The following is a 16431-nucleotide window of genomic DNA, read 5'->3' on the forward strand; positions in this document are numbered from 1 at the left end:
GCGCAATTGGAAACGACGCAGGGGAGCCCTATCCTGATTGGCTGGCTCCTGTCAGCGGCCCCGCCCCGCCCGCGAGGGCCGGCCCACAGCATTGTGGGGGTCGTAGTCCGATGCGTGGCCCCGCGCGCACGCGCGTATCAGCGGCCGCCATCGCGGTGCTCTGCTCCGGCCGCTTGGGCCCGCCTGGATTCGCTGCGCAGCAGGTGGGTCCGGCTAACTGGCGGCGCTCTCCGGAGCCTTCTGTAAACGTAGGGCCCAAGTGCTGCGCCGTGTGAGGGGACTGGGCGCTAACCCGACCGGCAAGGGCCTAAGAGCCCCTCGAGGGCGTGTGTGGGCCCTCAGGTGGGAGCGAGGCCCCGAGCGTGGTGCTGGAGTGGGTGGGCGGGCAGGGGCCCTCGGTTGGGGCGTGACCCCGCAGCCTGGGGCCGAGGCTGGAGGGCGGGAGCCCTCGGGTGGGAGCGTGGCCTCGAGCGTGGTGCCGAGGTGGGCGGGGGCCCTCTGGTGCGAGCGCCCCCCGAGCTTGGGGTGGGGGCGGAGGCCCTCGGTGGGAACGTGACCCCCGGACTTGGCTGCGGCGGGAGAGGGGGGCCTTCCGGTGAGAGCGCGACCCTCGAGCGTGGTGCCGGGGCGGGAGTCCTCGGTGGGAGCGCGATCGCCGAGCGTGGGGCCGGGGCGGGGGCCCTCGGGTAGGAGCTTGACCCCCGAGGTTGGGGCCAGCACGGAGGGCCGGGGTTCACGTGTGAGCTTGATCCCCAGAGGTTGGGGCCGGGGTGGGAGAGCGGGGCCTTTGGGTGGAAGCGCGACCCCAGAATTTGGGGTCGAGCCCCGGTGGGAGGGCGACCTGGGGCCCTGGGTTCCTGAGTGTGTCTCAGAGAAGGTACTTGGGCGGATGAGAGGCCAGAGCCACTCATGTTGGGTGTTGGAGTTGGTTAACGTCGAGAGTACCCCCACTTTTTATGGGAGAACAGAGCCGGCTAGGAGAGGCCAGGTTGAACATTGGGGAGTATGGAGCTGGAGGGCCTGGGTGTCCTGTGCTGGGTGTCTGTGAGAAGCAGGGCTGAGGGCAAGGCAGGCTATGCACTCCTGGTGGGAGTGGGGAAAGGTCGCAGAGTTCTAGGGTGTCCCTTGTACCCCAGGGCAAATGCTAGCTGCTCTGGGGTGGTTTCTGCCCTGCGAGGGGCAGGGCAGTGACTCGGAGGCAGCCAGATACCAGCTTCTCCCCAGCCTCCGCACGTGGGTTCTGGTGTCAGGGACCCCTTTTTTGGGAAGGAAGATTCCCAGTCTCAGCATTAATCTAGGGGCTTGGGGTGGAAAGGAGAGCATCAGTCTTCCAGATGCTACCCCTGAAGGGGCCGCAGGGGGTGCCAGGCACCACTGAGAATTGGTTTTGTTTTGTTTTCCTTTAAGTCTTACAAAGTTTCATAGGAAAATTCTAAGTAAGGGTTGTAGAACTCTCCTTGCATTTTTTTTTTTTTTTTTTGCCCACATGCACCTGGGAGTATTTTGTTCTTTATCCTCACCTCTTACTCTCCTTCCTGCCTCCTTTGTATGTCTGCTTTCTCTGATACCTCTCCTATCCTGACATGCCCTGTGGACATTCCTGTCACAGCTCTGGAGCCAGAACAGAACCCCTGTTGCACTGAATCCATCTCCTTATCCTTGGCTGTGTAGCTGCCTTGGTATTTCTGACCTTGAGGCTCTCTTGGGGACCCAGACCAGTTGTGCACTATTCTCGGTTCTGTGTGGCCTGCCAGAGAAAGTATGTTCTTGGCAGGAACCACAGAAGGCAGTGGAGATGCTCTGGTGATCCCTTCCTGCATGTGTATTTAATTCTTTTAAAGGTACATTTCCCCTTTTTACAAGGTATAAGCTATCTGTGGGTGAGTCTCTCTTTCCCATGTTTTTCCATGACCCTTAGCCCTGTGGCTGTGACTCTGGTAAAGGTGTTAAAGGGGCATTTTGTTTACAGGGCCCTGAGGAGGAACGGGGGCAGGGCTTGCCAGAAGGAGCTGCTGAGGGAGGGCAGGATAGAGGGCCTGTGGTGAGGATCCTTAAGTGCTGCAAGTTCTGGGAGGCACCTGGGGTCTCTGGCCAGCCCAGGGCTCTGGCAGGCCTCCAGGTTTATGACCCCTTAGCTTAGCCACCCACCCTTGGCCTCTCTGACCCTTGCTCCAGCCAGCTACCCCAGGAGAATGAATGAAAGTTCATTTCTAACCCTGAGGTAGAGAAGGAAACCCTTTTAACCCACTAACTCCTAGTTTTTCAATTCTGTAAATATTTCAGTGACTTCACACAGGTGATTTAAAATAGGTTGGCATTTGTAATCTAGAGCTTATGTTATTTTAATTAATGTTATGATTATATTATGTGCTACATTTAAGTTTTTATAGATGTTGCACATCCAGGACAATGGGAAGAAATGGGTTAAGCAAGTTTCTGAGCTCAGAAATTTAGATTTTGTTTTTAGTTTTAGATGGACACAATACCTTTAATTAATTAATTATTTTTTTAATGTGGTGCTGAGGGTTGAACCAGTGCCTCACACGTGCAGGTGCTCTACCACTGAGCCACAACCCCAGCCCTCAGAATTTTTCTTTTCTTTTTTTTTTAAAGAAATTGGATTGGTAAGAAATATTAGAACATAACGTGTGGTCAAAGACTGAAAAGAAGAGTCACAGGTAGGGACAATGGCAGGATGGAGGCAGACAGCTTGTGAATTATCTAACAGAAAAGCAGGAAGGAAAATGGAAAAGGCGGCAGTTTACCCACCCATAGGGATGAGGGTGTTCTAGAAAGTGCTGAGCTGTGAAGTGGGTGCTGTGTTCTGAGGGCCCTCGGTGCAGCAGGCAGGGGAAAGGGGCCCAAGGAAGGACACCTGGTGGACACTGCCATGGAGGGTGTGCACAGTGGTGGCCAGAATGGCGACCCAGGTGGTGGTGGAGGTGGTGGTTATGGAGATCATGGTGATGGTGGTTCTGGTGGTGAGGGTCTTTTTTCTGGAGAGAATTGGAACGTGTAGAATGTCTTCTTATAGCTCTTAGAATTCTGCCCTTATTTGTAAATGCTATTTTGCTAGCTACAAAGTGCTGGGGATGGAATTGAGGTTCACACATTCTAGACAAGTGCTCTACCAGTACCAGTGCACTACATCCCCAGACCTTTTAAATTTTGAGGCATGATCTTGCTGAGTTGCCTGGCTGGCCTCAAACTTGAGGTCCTCCTGCCTAAGCCTCCTGAGTAGCTGGGATTAAAGGTGTGCAAGCACTGTGCCTGGCTTTTCTTTTTTTAAAACAACTTTATTGAGGTATAATTTATGTACCATAAAGTTCACCTCTTTACAGTGGACCATTGATTGGTTTTTAGTGATTCACAGAGTTGTGTGCCTGTTACCAGTTAATTTTAGTACATTTTTATCACCCAAGAAAGAAATCCTATAACCATTAACAGTCGTTTCCTACCTTGAAAATCACAGTCCCCAGCAATCACTGATCCACTTCCTGTCTCTGCATTCACCTGTGCTGGACAGTTGCTCTCCGTAGAATTGAGCACCCCAGCCTGCCCACGAGACCCTCGGGCCTGCATGCTGGTGGGAAAGTGTATCAGACAGATCAGACTTGACAGAGGTCAGCAGCCCTCAGTCCCCAGCAGTCCCCATGCATGGTTTTTCTCTTGAATTCCTCAAAAGATGTGGTTGTTTCTGTGGTTCCAAGGGCAGCTGTCTTCTGGTAGATGGCTTCTTATTTGCTCCTCGTGGTGGTATCTGGGAGTTCTTCCTCCTCCTGGCTCAGATCTTCAGGCCCAGGTCGTGGGAGGACATGCAGATGCAGGCGAACTATGGCCTGCCTGTGTCTGTTAGCTTGGCCATGGTTGGCCAGCAGGTACAATGAAATGGCTTCACCCAGGCATCCTGGATTCTGGCCCCTCTGTGCCTAGGAGTTAAGGGGCTGGGGAAAGTTGGCTAGGACCAGAGCCTCCTCTTCTCCTTAATGCCCTGCCATCCCCACTCCTAGCCAATCTCTGATGACTCCCACCTTGTACTCTAGATCTGCAGAGCTGTCCACCTCCAGACGGATGTGGGCTTCCTGTGCCTACTGTCTTTCTGAATGCCTTTTGTTTCAGGTTTTTAGTTGTTTTAATGATAGAAATCCCAACACCTACCCCCCCCCCCATCTTATTGGGCACTAAAGCCCTGTAATGCTTCTCCCCATCCCCCTGTACTGGGGATTAAACAAGTAAATACTGGGCAAGCACTTTGCCTCTGAGCTGCATCCCAGAACTTTTTATGTGTTATTTTGAGACAAGGAATATTACCAGTTTGCTGAGTCTCTCTTAACTTGGGGCCACTGGTGTGCACTCCAGTGCCTGGCTCATACATAATACATGTTGTTAAATGTGAAACAGGCCTGGCAGTTCAAATCTGATGCATGAGACTGACGTCGTGTGTATGATACGCATAGTGGGAATGAACGTTAATAAGTACAAAACTGGATGTTCAGCAGGCAGACTGCTTGAAAATAACTGCATGAGACCTGGGGTGGTGGGCCTGTGGTTGAACCCCGAGACCTCGGGTCCCCTACAGCTGTGTTCTTACCATGTGGGCCTCTGTCTCACCGCTGTCCTCTGCAGGTCCTTGGATCCTGTCACTGGCTGACCTTCCCTGGGGACCCTGCACCACTGTGTGTCCTCTGCTAGAGGCGGTCAACCTTTCCTTGGGCCCCTCACCCCTGGCATCTCTGAGCCCTTGGCTCCACACAGTCATATTTCCAGTGCAGGTTTGGGAAGATGCTGCCTCTGGAGAAGGTGTTGGCCTCCCCCAGAAGCTCCCCAACTCCCCCAGAGGTGGCCACCGAAGGGTCTGCAGACACAGACGGGTCTGCAGACACGAGTCAGCAAGAGGACCTTGAGTCTGAGACCATCCCTGAGAGGACCCCTGCGGACCTCGAGTTCTCTCGCCTGCGGTTCCGGGAGTTTGTGTACCAGGAGGCGGCTGGGCCCCACCAGACCCTGGCCCGGCTGCACGAGCTGTGTCGCCAGTGGCTGCGCCCTGAGGCCTGCTCCAAGGAGCAGATCCTCGAGATGCTGGTGCTGGAGCAGTTCCTGGGCATCCTGCCTGACAGGGTCCGCCCCTGGGTGGTAGCCCAGTACCCCGAGAGCTGTAAGAAGGCAGCCTCTCTGGTGGAGGGCCTCACAGACGTCCTGGAGGAGCCAGGTGAGGCTGCCGCCCTGAAAGAACCTGTCTTAGAGGAAACGGGGTGCGGGGTCTGGGAAGGGCTGGAATCCCCTGCTAGGGCTTTGCAGAGAAAATTGTTTCCCCACGTGTAGGAGGCACGGGAGCAAGCAGCCCTGAGTCGGAGAGGCTGTTTCTCAGTCAGCAGGGATCCAAGTTCCTGCTGTCCTACCCATTGCCATTTCCATCAGGGTTGCCTCATAGGCTGGGACAGCTGCTTGGGCTCCTGCCCTCACTTCTGCTTTGCAGATGTTAGCAAGCAGGAGAAATGAAGGGCAAAGGCAGTGACCAGCCTCATAAAAACTGGGTAAATATTCTGGGTCACTGGCTGGAGATTTCATCTCTGTAGTTCTGAGGGATGGATGGGTGGTGATGGGGCAGGAGCCCATGGGCTTGGGGTCAGAACCCTGGGTCCATGCTTGGCCCTCTCCAGACTCTGTGATGGTCAGCCTGTGTCCTAACCTTTTACTGTTCCTTGGTTGTAAACAGGGATGCTGTTGTGTTCCCCAGCTGGATCATCTTCTGGGTTGAGTGAGGGAGTATATGAGAGGCACCCTGACCCCCTGCTGTTACCAGGCGGACTAGGGAGCCCCAGAGACCCTGAGGATATCCCAGTGCCACCCGATGCTCGTGAGTGACCAGCTGGGCCTTAGATGGGGAGGTGGGTGTGCTGCGGAGGCAGTGTGGGAGCCAGAGGGAGGCCAGGGAGGGGGGCCTCGAAGTCCATTATGCAAATGGGACTCGGTCCTGTATAGTATCATGACATGAGTGTATTACTTTTGAGTTAAGAGTTCTCTTAAAAAATAGTAGTTATACATGTTTATCACATGATGAGGAAACATTGATGTATGAAGAAAAAAGTAATCTCTTGCAGGGTGCAGTGGCACACACCTGTAGTCTCAGTGGCTCAGGAGGCTGAGGAAGGAGGATCACAAATTTGAGGACAGCCTCAGTGACTTAGCAAGGCCCTGAGCAACTTAAAATAAAATATGAGGGCTGGGGATGTGGCTCAAGTGGTTGAGCGCTAGCCTAGCATGTGTGATTCTCGGCACCACATAAAAATAAAATAAAGGCATTGTGTTCACCTAAAACTAAAAATTAAATATTTAAAAAATAAAATAAAATCTGAAAAGGGTTGGGGAGGTGGCTCAGTGGTAAAGTGGCCCTGGGTTCAATCCCTAGTACCAAAAAAAAGTTACATCCCCTCTCCTCATGCCCTCTAAAAATAGCATCCTGGGGTGTGGCTGCCCGCCTTTCTGCACGTGGCGCATGTTTGCAGAGTCGGCTGCCTGTTTCCTAGAAAACAGTGCTCACTGCTCATGGGGCGGCCCTCCCTGGGCTGTGGTCGGTGGCTCCTTGGCTTCCTGGCACCCCCTGTGCAGCCCGGTGACCCTGCCCTCGGGGCAAGGAACTGCAAATAGTTTTGACCCGGGTGCACGTGTGGTCTCCACAGCTGCTCTGGTGCACAGGCTGTGCCTGCCCTGCCCTGCCCTGCCCTGCCCGTCGGCCCTGCACTGGTACCGTGCCAGGTCACTGCCCGTCTGGAGGGCAGCAGAAAGCACTGCCTCCTCCGAGGCTGGAGCTGGCACTTTTATGGTGGCTCTGCCCCGTGAGGTGCAGGCCTGCGTGGTGTGAGTGTGCTGCGGCCTGTGAGGGAGGCCGCAGGTCTGTCTGGCTGCTCTGAGTCCTGCAGTGACAGCATGTCTCCCTGCAGCGCTGCCCTGCCTTCTCCCAGCCTGGCCTGCGCTGGAACCCATGCTCCTGGATCAGGGGAGCAACGGGGGAGAGAAGAACGACGAGGCCAAAGCGCAGCCGACGGTGGGTGGGGGCCCTTGGGTGTGCTGGGGCTGACCTGCTCACAGGGTCCGTCCCTCCTGGCCCTGGATGCTGTTCCCTCCCAGGGCAGGAACTCTCCCACAGCAAGGATTAGGACCCTGAATGCCCACTGCCAAGGCCAGGAAGCCTGCTTTGGTGGAGACCTGAGGGTAGGACCCACAGGAGGGCGTTGCTCCTGCAGTGCAGGGAGGGTCTCCCGCCTGCCCGCCTGCCCTCCGTGGGCTTGGGTGGAGGCCTCAGTGAGGGCGACCTTGCCTTTCTGTTTCAGCCGTCTTTTCCGGAGGAACCTCTGCACTCTGAGGAGTGGGCCCACCTGGATCCTGCAGAGGAGAACATGAAGAGCTACAGGAAGCTGCTCCTGTGGGGTGAGGCTCGCCTCCCACAGCCCGCACTCCCCGTTTGGGTGGGAGATTCTGACCCCATCCCGGGGGCTTCCTTGGGACACTGGGGATGTTTTAAATGTCTGAACTTGGGCTGGTTTGCCAAGGTCCCACCCTTACCTGAGCTCTGCCTGGGTCCTGGGTTCCACTTGCAGCCCCTGCCTGCGGGATTGGAAGCCTCTGAATTGAGAAAGCTCTCCCAGCTTCCAGCCACCAGTGCTCCCCACTTTGTGGTGCAGAGATGAGGCTTCTCAGCCTGTGGGCCTAGTGAAGGGTCTGTTTGATAAAAGTTGGTGCCACAGAGCCCTCCTTTGCAGGGGGCTTCCTGAGCCCTTTGTGGTTCTGATTTTGTTTTTTCATTTGTGCTGGGGGCTGGCCCAGGGCTTCCTGCACAGTAAGCACATGCTCCACTGAGCTACGCCCCCAGCCAGTTTTATGTTCTTACGTTTGATTTGCTTCCCCTCAGACTCTGTTTACCACCCAGCTTGTGGGCCCTCCAGCCTCACCCAAGCACAGCCTCTTCTTCCTCCGCCTGCCTTATTCTTGGAACCCTAGCTTTCCAGGGGCTTGGTCCTGGCCCGCCAGCCTCGGGGAGTGAGGCCGGCTGCTTTCTGTGTGGTCCTCTTAGAGTTGCTTTGTCTGTTGAACCTCAGGGTACCAGTTTGCCCAGCCTGATGCTGCATGCAGTCTGGAGGCAGAGGAGCAGCCCCTTGTGGAAGGAGAGGCACCTGGAGGCAGCCTCCCAGGTAAGGGCACCTTAGAAAGTGGTGAGTAGGGTAGAGCATGCACCTTTCTTTCAGGCAGGTGCCGCCCCCCCCCCCCCAGCCTTGGCTTCACCTGTGTTGGAACAGGAAGCAGGCATCATGTCTTAGGGATCTCTTGCTGCATGACAACTACCCTAAAACTTGGTCACCAGAAAGAACAGCAGAATTACTTGTGAGGTGTGGGCTGCTGGGCAGAGCTGTACTGTGGCCACTTGGTCTTCAGGGCCGCATGGACCTCTGTAGCCACCTGGAACCTATCTGGGGCTGGAGTCTCCCTACCTGGGGAGACTCTCCATGGTCTCTCCCAGTGCTAGACAGGCCTCCCCAGGTCAGCAGCTGGGTTTTGGGGGTGCACTCGAGGAGTATAAGCACACTTGTTGAGGCTCTGCTGGCCTTCTGCATGCTGATGTCCCTGGGCACAAGGCCACATCCATGTGGAGAGCCCAAAGGTCTGGCTCTCGGGAGGAATTTAGGCCCCATGCAGCCAGTGGGCTTTTGCTGGGCTCTCTGGCCCTCATTCCCCGACACCATGGCTGTGTGCCTCCATGCCAGTCCTCCTGCAGTCAGGGTGGCTGCTCCTGGGGTCACTTCCCCAGCAGCAGGGTGGAGAAGGTCCTGCTCACTGCCTGCTTATGCTGGTGGTCACACAGCCCTTGGCTGCTAGGAGGGGCCATTTTTTTCAGGCAGCAGGGAGCTGGAAGAGGGTGACAGAGGCCGCCAGGTCAGGGCCTCACGTCCCACACCCTTTCCCCTCCTTGCTCAGGCCTTCTTTCTTTAGTGCTGCGAGGGCAGTGTCCAGGCTGGAGCGCTTAGTCAGGGCTACTCACATGTGGACCTTATTTCAGGCAGCGGGAAGCAGGAAGAAGGCACAGAGAACTTGTGCGAGGAGGGCTCTGCAGGCCAGGACAGTGGCTCACAGGAAACGCTGTCAGAGAGGCTGGCAGGGGACGCAGGGGACACTCCTGCAGACCCCCCAATGGATACCAACCAGGAGGAGGAGCAGCCCGGGAAGGCGCCAGACACCGTGGGAGAGGACTCGGGCTGCGCCAGCCCCTCCCAGAAGCCAAGAGACCCCTGCCCTTCAGAGGAAGACCAGGGCGAGGCCAGTCCAGACAGCCCACCGCAGGGCTCTGGGACCAAGCGGCCCCACCCAGAGGATGAGGGGGAGCAGGGACCCGAGTGTGCCTCCAGCCAGAGCAGCCACCAGCCTGGGGACGCCATGGAGTCTGAGGCAGATGGCCGTGCTGCCACGCCCCCAGCTGGGCAGGACGCGGGCACCTCTGCCTCAGGCGGTCCTGAGGCCGAGGAGCCTGGAGTGTCCGGAGAGAAGCCCTACCCCTGCAGTGAGTGTGGGGAGGCCTTTGCGTGGATCTCGCACCTCATGGAGCATCACAGGAGCCACGGCAGCAAGAAGCTGTGCGCCTGCCAGGGCTGCTAGACGGATCCCCAGGAGCCTTTCTGACCTGGCCCCGCCCTGCCACAGTGAGTTCAGTCTGGGGGGAGGGTGGGCCTGAGGCCTGGAGACAAGCCACCAGGCCAGTGTCCCTGGAGGTGACAGTGACTGGCTGGGAATCTCAGAATGTATGGGGGCTCCTTCCAGACACTTGGGGGTGGTCTTCCTGTGGTCTTTGGACAAACATCAGCTTGTTTCCCAAATGGGCTGACGTGGCCAGAGCACCCACGGAAAACCCCACCCCATCCACCACGGGAAACCCCGACCCCACTGTCCTGCAGCCACGTCCATACCTCCGTGTGCCGGCCGTGGCCCTTGTGCAGTTAGAGTCCCCGGTGTGCGTGTTCTGTGGGCAGTCTTGGAGGCTTCACCTCTGCTGCTCCTGTTTGAGCTCCCCAAGTTTGTTCAGGCAGAATTCTTGCCAGATGTTCTGGCCTTTCGTAAATATGTGACGTCGAGTTCACTTTTGAATCCTGAAAAGCTGAAACTTTCCTCGTTCAACTCGTGCGTCTTTGCCTATACGGAGTGGCTTACGAAGATCACCGAAATGCTTGGAGCCTAGTAATGCAGTTTTCTGACTATGGGTTCCAGCCCATCAGTGAATTGTGAAATCAAACTAGAGGGTGGCCAACAGCATTACCAAGCAATGAAGTAGAATAAACTAGGTCAGAATGCATCACGTAGTGAAGGCAGTATCATTTTGTGGAGTTCCAGCTGTGTATCTAACTGTGAGAACTGGCTTCTATGTAGGATGTCTCTCTTACCAGGGGGCGTTTGCAGTAGGTTGGAAACACTAACAAAGGTTGAGGAAGCTTCTGTCTGCCTGAGCAAAGGGAACTTAACTCCTTGGGCTACGTGAGGTGTCTTGATTTTGCATTTAATCTCAGATTATAGTATTGTTTCTGTTGCCTGAGCATAAATTTAATTGCTCCTGTAGATAAACGGTGCCTCTTTCTGTCACTGTGTTTGAGCCAGCAGTTGTGTAACGACCCCTGAGTCATAGGCTTGACGTAATAAAGTATTTATTTCTTCACTCACATTACAGCTGGACATCCTGACTGTTGCCTATGTGTGTTGGTGGGAGGGGCCCCTGCTTCTTGCTGTAACCCAGGGATCCGCTTCCGCTCTCCAGTCCTTGAAGGGAAATGAGACTGTGGGCCCCTCGCTCATAAGGGCCCAGGTACCCATCTCTACCAGTTACTGAGCCACATTCCCCTCTGCCTGTCCACCTCAAACCAAGTGTGGTTCTGGCAATAAAAAAGCCTAAATAGACTCTTCCAGCTCTCATGCCCACTCAGCCTTGCTGAGGCTGGCTTTGAATTCATGATCCTTCTGCCTCAGTCTCCTGAGCACCAACACACCCAGCACATCTGCCTTCTTTGAAGACGGGCCCACGCACACCTGTAATCCCAGTCCCTCAGGAGGCTGAGGCAGGAAGATGGCCAGCCTCAGCAACTTATTGAGGTACTAATCAACTCGGAGAAAGCAAGGCTTCCCATCACAAAGGGAAGGTCAAGAAGCTGACCAGAGGACCTAAGTCACCATGCTGCCACTGGCCAGCCACATGTGAAGGGAGCACCTGAAGTGTGGCTGGTGAACTGGGAGGCACTGAGTGTAAGTACACACTAGAGAAGTAAAGTATCTCCTTTTTTTTATACTGACGTGTCAGAATGGAAATGTGGTGCATGTAGGGGTACATACTGAGCTAATTTTATCTATTTCTATTTTTCTTTTTTTGATGGAACCCAGGCGTGCTCTATCACAGAGCTACACCCTCAACCCTTTGATTGATTTTTGAGACAGTCTTATCAAGTTGCCAAAGCTGGTCACAAACTTTGATCTCCCTGCCTCAGCCTCCTCAGTAACTGGAATTACAGGTGTGCACATTGTGCCCACTTCTTTCTTTTGGAATGGGACCAGAATATTTAATAAAGTTGCCCAGATAGCTTGCAGTGGTTCTGTTGGCAGTCTTTTGCAGCTTTTAAAGGACAGTGAAGGACTGCGCATGCATGCAGCTCACTGGTAGAGGACTTGTTTAGTATTCATGAAGTCCTGGGTTCCACCCCCAGCACTGCAAACAGCTACAAGGAAAGTGAAATTAATTCCCAAAAGGCTTTTCACAAGCTACCAAGGAGCAGTGTTGAAAGACTATTTGCAACATTTTCCCCCAAAAGCAATTTCAAGTTCACTAGGAATTGATATGCTAGCGCAGTGATTGAGGAAATCAGACTGACGCAAGCACAACTGATTACCACCCGGGATCCAAACCAAACAATGCAATTATTCCCCCCGCCCCCCATTACTGGGGAACCCAGGGGTGCTTTAGTAGTAAACCATATCCCCTGCCCTTTTTATTTTTTATTTTCAGGCAGGGTCTTGCTAAAGTTGCCCAGGCTGATCTTGAACTTATAAACCTCCTGCATCAGCTTCCAGAGTCACTGGGATCACAGGTGTGCATCACTGTGCCCGAGGCTATTTCTAATGAAGGCAACAGCCATGTAATGGTTATAATTGTCAGGAATACTGCTATTTGTGGATCCAGGCTTTAATGAAATACTGAGAGCTTTTAAATTAAACATAAAAATAGAAACTTAACGAATGGGGTGGGGGGGGGGGGCAGAATACCAGGATGAAGAATCAATGAGGACACATTTCAGGAAAAGATTAACTTGAACACTTCCTCAAAGAGAAGTCTTAGAACAAATTGGAGTACCAATGTGAAGTGCCACTGAGCATGAGATGATGGCGGAACACAGGAGTAAACCCTCCCCTTTTTGTAATATCAGCATTTCTAATGCCTGTGAGTCCTGCAGCAAAGCCCTTTCAGAATCTGAGACATTCCATGGAAGCAGCTTTATGATTCAAGTTTCCCATACACAGCTTTTCAATCCCATTGCCACAGAAATTAAATTGCAAAACGAGATCAGTGATGTAAATTCTGTTTACAGTCTGCTGATACATTGGCATATGGAATTAGAAGTGTCTGGGATTGGCTGTTACATACCCGGAACAAGCAACTTCCACACAAATCAGCTTTGTACTGTCAAAGACAAGAATCCAAGGGGATTCCACAAAAATGCCATTCTCATTTCTGGAACATGCTGCTGTTCTTTAGTATTATCAGAGTCAACCTGAATATTCATGAGCATCCCTTTAAGAAAGAATGTAATGTAAACAAAAGCAAATTCTGACTTCATTTGGTTTTCTTACCTGAAAGGTATCTGTTGAATTTCTCAGGCCTTTGAATCTCTGGTTCAGACTGTTGAATGCTTGGACGCATGGCATCACCAGGCCCGGACATTCCTTTTTTCTCTTCTGCTCAGGGTCCTCAAGGTTGATTGTTTCCACCTTTTTGCGACTGTTTAGAACCTAAACCTGGGTGGCGCTAGGCCTTTCCGTCTGAGAACGTGGAGCGGGTGCTGCATCTTTCTTGTGAGAATGAACAGGCCGAGTCTGTGGGATGGACGAGCTATGGCTTCAGGCCTCCCCTGTCCCCAGCACCCATGCAGCTGTCTCCCCAGTGAGAGTTCTCGGGTGCTGGGTCAGGGAGGAGCTGTGGGCGAAGGCCTTGCTGCACTCCCCACACCCGAGGGCTTCTCCGGGTGCTGGGTGAGGTGGGTGCTCTGCCGGAAGGCCTCCCCACAGTCCTCGCAGGCACAGGGCTTCTCCAGGGAGGAGGTGGCCGCAGCACGCCTAGGGCTTCTCCCCGGCGGGTCCCGCGGTGCTTGATGAGCTGGTGGCTCTGGCTGAAGGCTCTGCCGCACTGGCTGCACTCGTTCGGCCTCTCCCGGTGTGGACCCCCTGGTGCTGGACAAGTTGGGTGACCTGGCTGAAGGTCTTGCCGCACTTGCGGCAGGCGTCGGGCTTCTGGCCCGAGTGCGTGCTCTGGTGCTGGGTCTGGGAGGAGCTGTGGGCCAAGGCCTTCCCACGGTCCCCGCACTCGTGGGGCTTGGCGCCCCGTGCCTCCTCCTGGGCTGGGTCAGTGGGGCCATCTGGTTGAAGGTCCTGCCACACCGAGGGCACCGATAGGGCTTCTCCCCGGGGTGGACCCTCCAGTGCTTGGTGAGCGCAGAGCTGTCCCGGAAGCCTTTTCCACACCGGCGACATTGGCCAGGCCTCCCTCTGCACTTGCGCGGGCTCAAGCAGTGCCGAGCTTGTAACCCAGCTGTAACCGCAGGCTCTTCACCTTCCTGGCATCTGCACAGTTTCTCTTTTGCATAGATTTCCTGTTGCGCATTTACCTTTGAGTCCAGCTTCTGCCTCTTTCTGGGTGTTCTCCACATGTGGGGACCTGGCTTTTCAGGAGTCGCTGGATGAGCTAGGAGATCAGGGTAGGACACAAGGCTCCCCCAGACCCATTCCCCCGCTGCTCCTGCCCAGGCTGGAGGGCTGCCCGTCTCCTGGCTCTCTAGGCTCTCAGGACTCCACTCCCAGGGACCTGCACACTACCCCACAGGAGTCTGCACCAGAACAAAACTGCTGGACAGCTCTTCTGAGGTGCTTTCCTTTGGGGCAGAAGGGCTGATTTCTTGTCTGTTTTCTAAGTCTAGAAGAAACAAAAAAGTGGAAATGTCCCTTGATCCCTTTCTAGGGGGAAAGAGTTTGTAGTATTTAGGGAGAGAGCAGAATTAAACTGGTCTTGAAAATTCTGAGGTACAAAAAGTTTTTCATGTTGTGCAAACCAGGAGAGGAACAGGAAGAGGGGTGGGGAAAGGCAGCCAAGGAGACAGTGCTCAGGGGCTACTCCCAGAGGCACCAGGCTCCCGAGCAGTGATGGCCAGAGCAGTGATGGCAGCCAGCTACGCAGCCCCCACAGTGCCAGGTGGCCAGAGAACAATGCCACATGGGAAGGACCCCAGACACCTTCCACCACCATACCCATCTGGTGTCTCCTCAACAGCTCAGCTCAGACATGAAGGAACTCGGCAGGTCCCCAAGCCAGACCCAGCTGTGGAAGCCGACACTGGGAGGACAGATGTGTGACCTCGGTGCAGTGGAGCGCTTGGACCTGGTTTATCTGTCTCACTCAGTGGGATCCTCAAAGGCAGGGCATCTGCCCACCTCAATAACCACAGTGCCTCAGCCGATGAAGCAGTGTCCCCCTGTCCTCCTGCGCGGGAGGTGTGAGGTGGGCACCTTCCCCATACTATGTTATGCTCCAGTGAAACTTAAAAAAAATAATGGCTCCCAGGATGTCCACATCCTAACCCCCAGGCAAGGAGGAACCGAGTGATGGAGAAACCAGCCTCTGCCAACTCTAGAGATGGACCTGGCCTTGTGCCAGGGAATGCAGGTGGCTTCTAGGGGCTGGAAAAGGCAAAAAAGAATTTCTCCCAGGAGCCCCAAGAACACGCCCGTGGGCTCCATCAGGGCCAGCGAGAGCTGTGTGAGAATCTGCTCTGCTTTCAGCCACCAAGTGCACGGTGATTTGTTACAGCGCAACAGGAAGCTACGCTGGGCGAGAGCTGGCTGCTCTGAGGCTGGAGGACCCTTCTGTGACCCTCCCACACTGGCCAAGCCCCTCAGAACTTGGTGACAAGCCACTCTTCAGAGAGGGCCTGGACACACCCACCTCCTGCACACTGCTCGATGAACCCAGAAGCAGAGCAAAAGGACAGAGCAGAATGACCCAGGCAGTGCTGGGTCCTCGACCAGTCAATAAACGACACTGGTTTAAACTGCTGAGGACAGAGCCTGTCACACAGAGCTGTCTGATGGGTCACTTGGGTTCCTCTGCCTCGAATGCTGCTCGCCCAGATGTCTAGCCCAGGCTCTGGCTCCCGCCCCCTCCCTGAAGCTGTCCATCCCCCTGCTGTTACCCCACTGCCTTCCTGCTTTCATTTCTGGGCACTCGCACAACCTGTAGTCATCTCACACTGCTGTCACCTGTAGTCACCTCACACTGCTGTCACCACTGTACTAACTGTCTGCCCTCCCCCAGACTGTAGGTGCCCTGACGGTGGCAACTCGGTCTCATGGCCAGGAGTGCTGGGTGGGTGATCACGTGGAGAGCAGCCCATCTACTGTGCAGAACTAGAAAGCAGAGAGAGAGAAACCTGGAGGTGCAGGTGGACAGGCCCTGCAAGGCTCTGTCTCACCTGGGCACATGCCTTGGGGATCTCCAGAGTCCACTGCCCACAGCTTGGCCTCCTGCTCCAGCAGGAAGAGGACCTCTGGCCCTGGGAACCAGTGTCCTGCTCAGGGAGACCTGTGGAGTGAGCATCTGCCTCCCATGACCTGCTGATCCCTGCCCACTCCACCTTGTCTTCCAGGTGGCTACAGCAGTCATGTCAAGAGCCCAGTGTTTTTTTTGTTTGTTTGTTTGTTTGTTTGTTTTTTGAGAGAGAGAACCTCAACATTTATTTTTTAGTTTTCGGCTGACACAACATCCCTGTTGTGAAACGAACCCGGGCCGCATACATGCCAGGCGAGCGCGCCACCACTTGAGCCACATCCCAGTCCAAAAGCCCAGTGTTCTTAAGGGACTCCATGTCCATACTCTTGACCCTTGAGCCCACCCCAGTTCCTGAGTGGACCTCAGAGTTCTGCTTCCTCCCTTGTCAGCTGGCAATAGTGGCACTGTGAAGGGGACCTGGCAGCCAGCCATAGCAACCTGGAGACTCTGGCCAGACAGCTGGACAGACTGCCTTGTCCACTGGTCTTGCACACAAGAATGGCACCCTGGGAGCTGTCTTGTCATCTTCAATAGCCCATCTGGAAACAGAAAGAGGCTGCTGGGTAAATCCTATCAGCTCGGGAGGCTGAGGCAGG

At 54.7% G+C, this 16431-nt stretch overlaps 1 protein-coding gene across 3 annotated transcripts; it reads left to right on the forward strand.

Annotated features, from left to right (window-relative positions):
• The first annotated feature begins 114 nt into the window (after positions 1-114).
• On the forward strand, positions 115-15373 carry Zscan18 (zinc finger and SCAN domain containing 18). Of its 3 annotated transcripts, XM_026379758.2 has the most exons (8): positions 115-203; positions 4627-5209; positions 5717-5857; positions 6942-7045; positions 7332-7428; positions 8097-8189; positions 9053-9689; positions 14561-15373. In XM_026379758.2, the coding sequence occupies exons 2-7, from the start codon at positions 4783-4785 to the stop codon at positions 9643-9645; spliced, it is 1455 nt and encodes a 484-aa protein (XP_026235543.1). In that variant the 5' UTR covers positions 115-203; positions 4627-4782; the 3' UTR covers positions 9646-9689; positions 14561-15373. The 3 variants fall into 3 exon arrangements, with proteins under 3 accessions (XP_026235543.1, XP_026235542.1, XP_026235544.1); XM_026379757.2 differs by lacking the exon at positions 14561-15373 and having other exon boundaries at positions 9053-10702; XM_026379759.2 differs by lacking the exon at positions 14561-15373 and having other exon boundaries at positions 4773-5209; positions 9053-10702.
• The last annotated feature ends 1058 nt before the right edge of the window (positions 15374-16431 follow it).

This window comes from Urocitellus parryii, chromosome 15 (genome assembly GCF_045843805.1).
Source record: "Urocitellus parryii isolate mUroPar1 chromosome 15, mUroPar1.hap1, whole genome shotgun sequence".
In the NCBI taxonomy this organism is placed as follows: Eukaryota; Metazoa; Chordata; class Mammalia; order Rodentia; family Sciuridae; genus Urocitellus; species Urocitellus parryii.

Excerpts from the sequence above, each read along its gene's own strand:
- Zscan18 (XM_026379758.2), top strand. The coding sequence starts at position 4,783 with ATGCTGCCTCTGGAGAAGGTGTTGGCCTCCCCCAGAAGCTCCCCAACT. Across the intron at positions 5,210-5,716 it reads AGACGTCCTGGAGGAGCCAG|GGATGCTGTTGTGTTCCCCA; the intron begins GTGAGGCTGCCG and ends GGTTGTAAACAG. Across the intron at positions 7,046-7,331 it reads AGGCCAAAGCGCAGCCGACG|CCGTCTTTTCCGGAGGAACC; the intron begins GTGGGTGGGGGC and ends TTTCTGTTTCAG.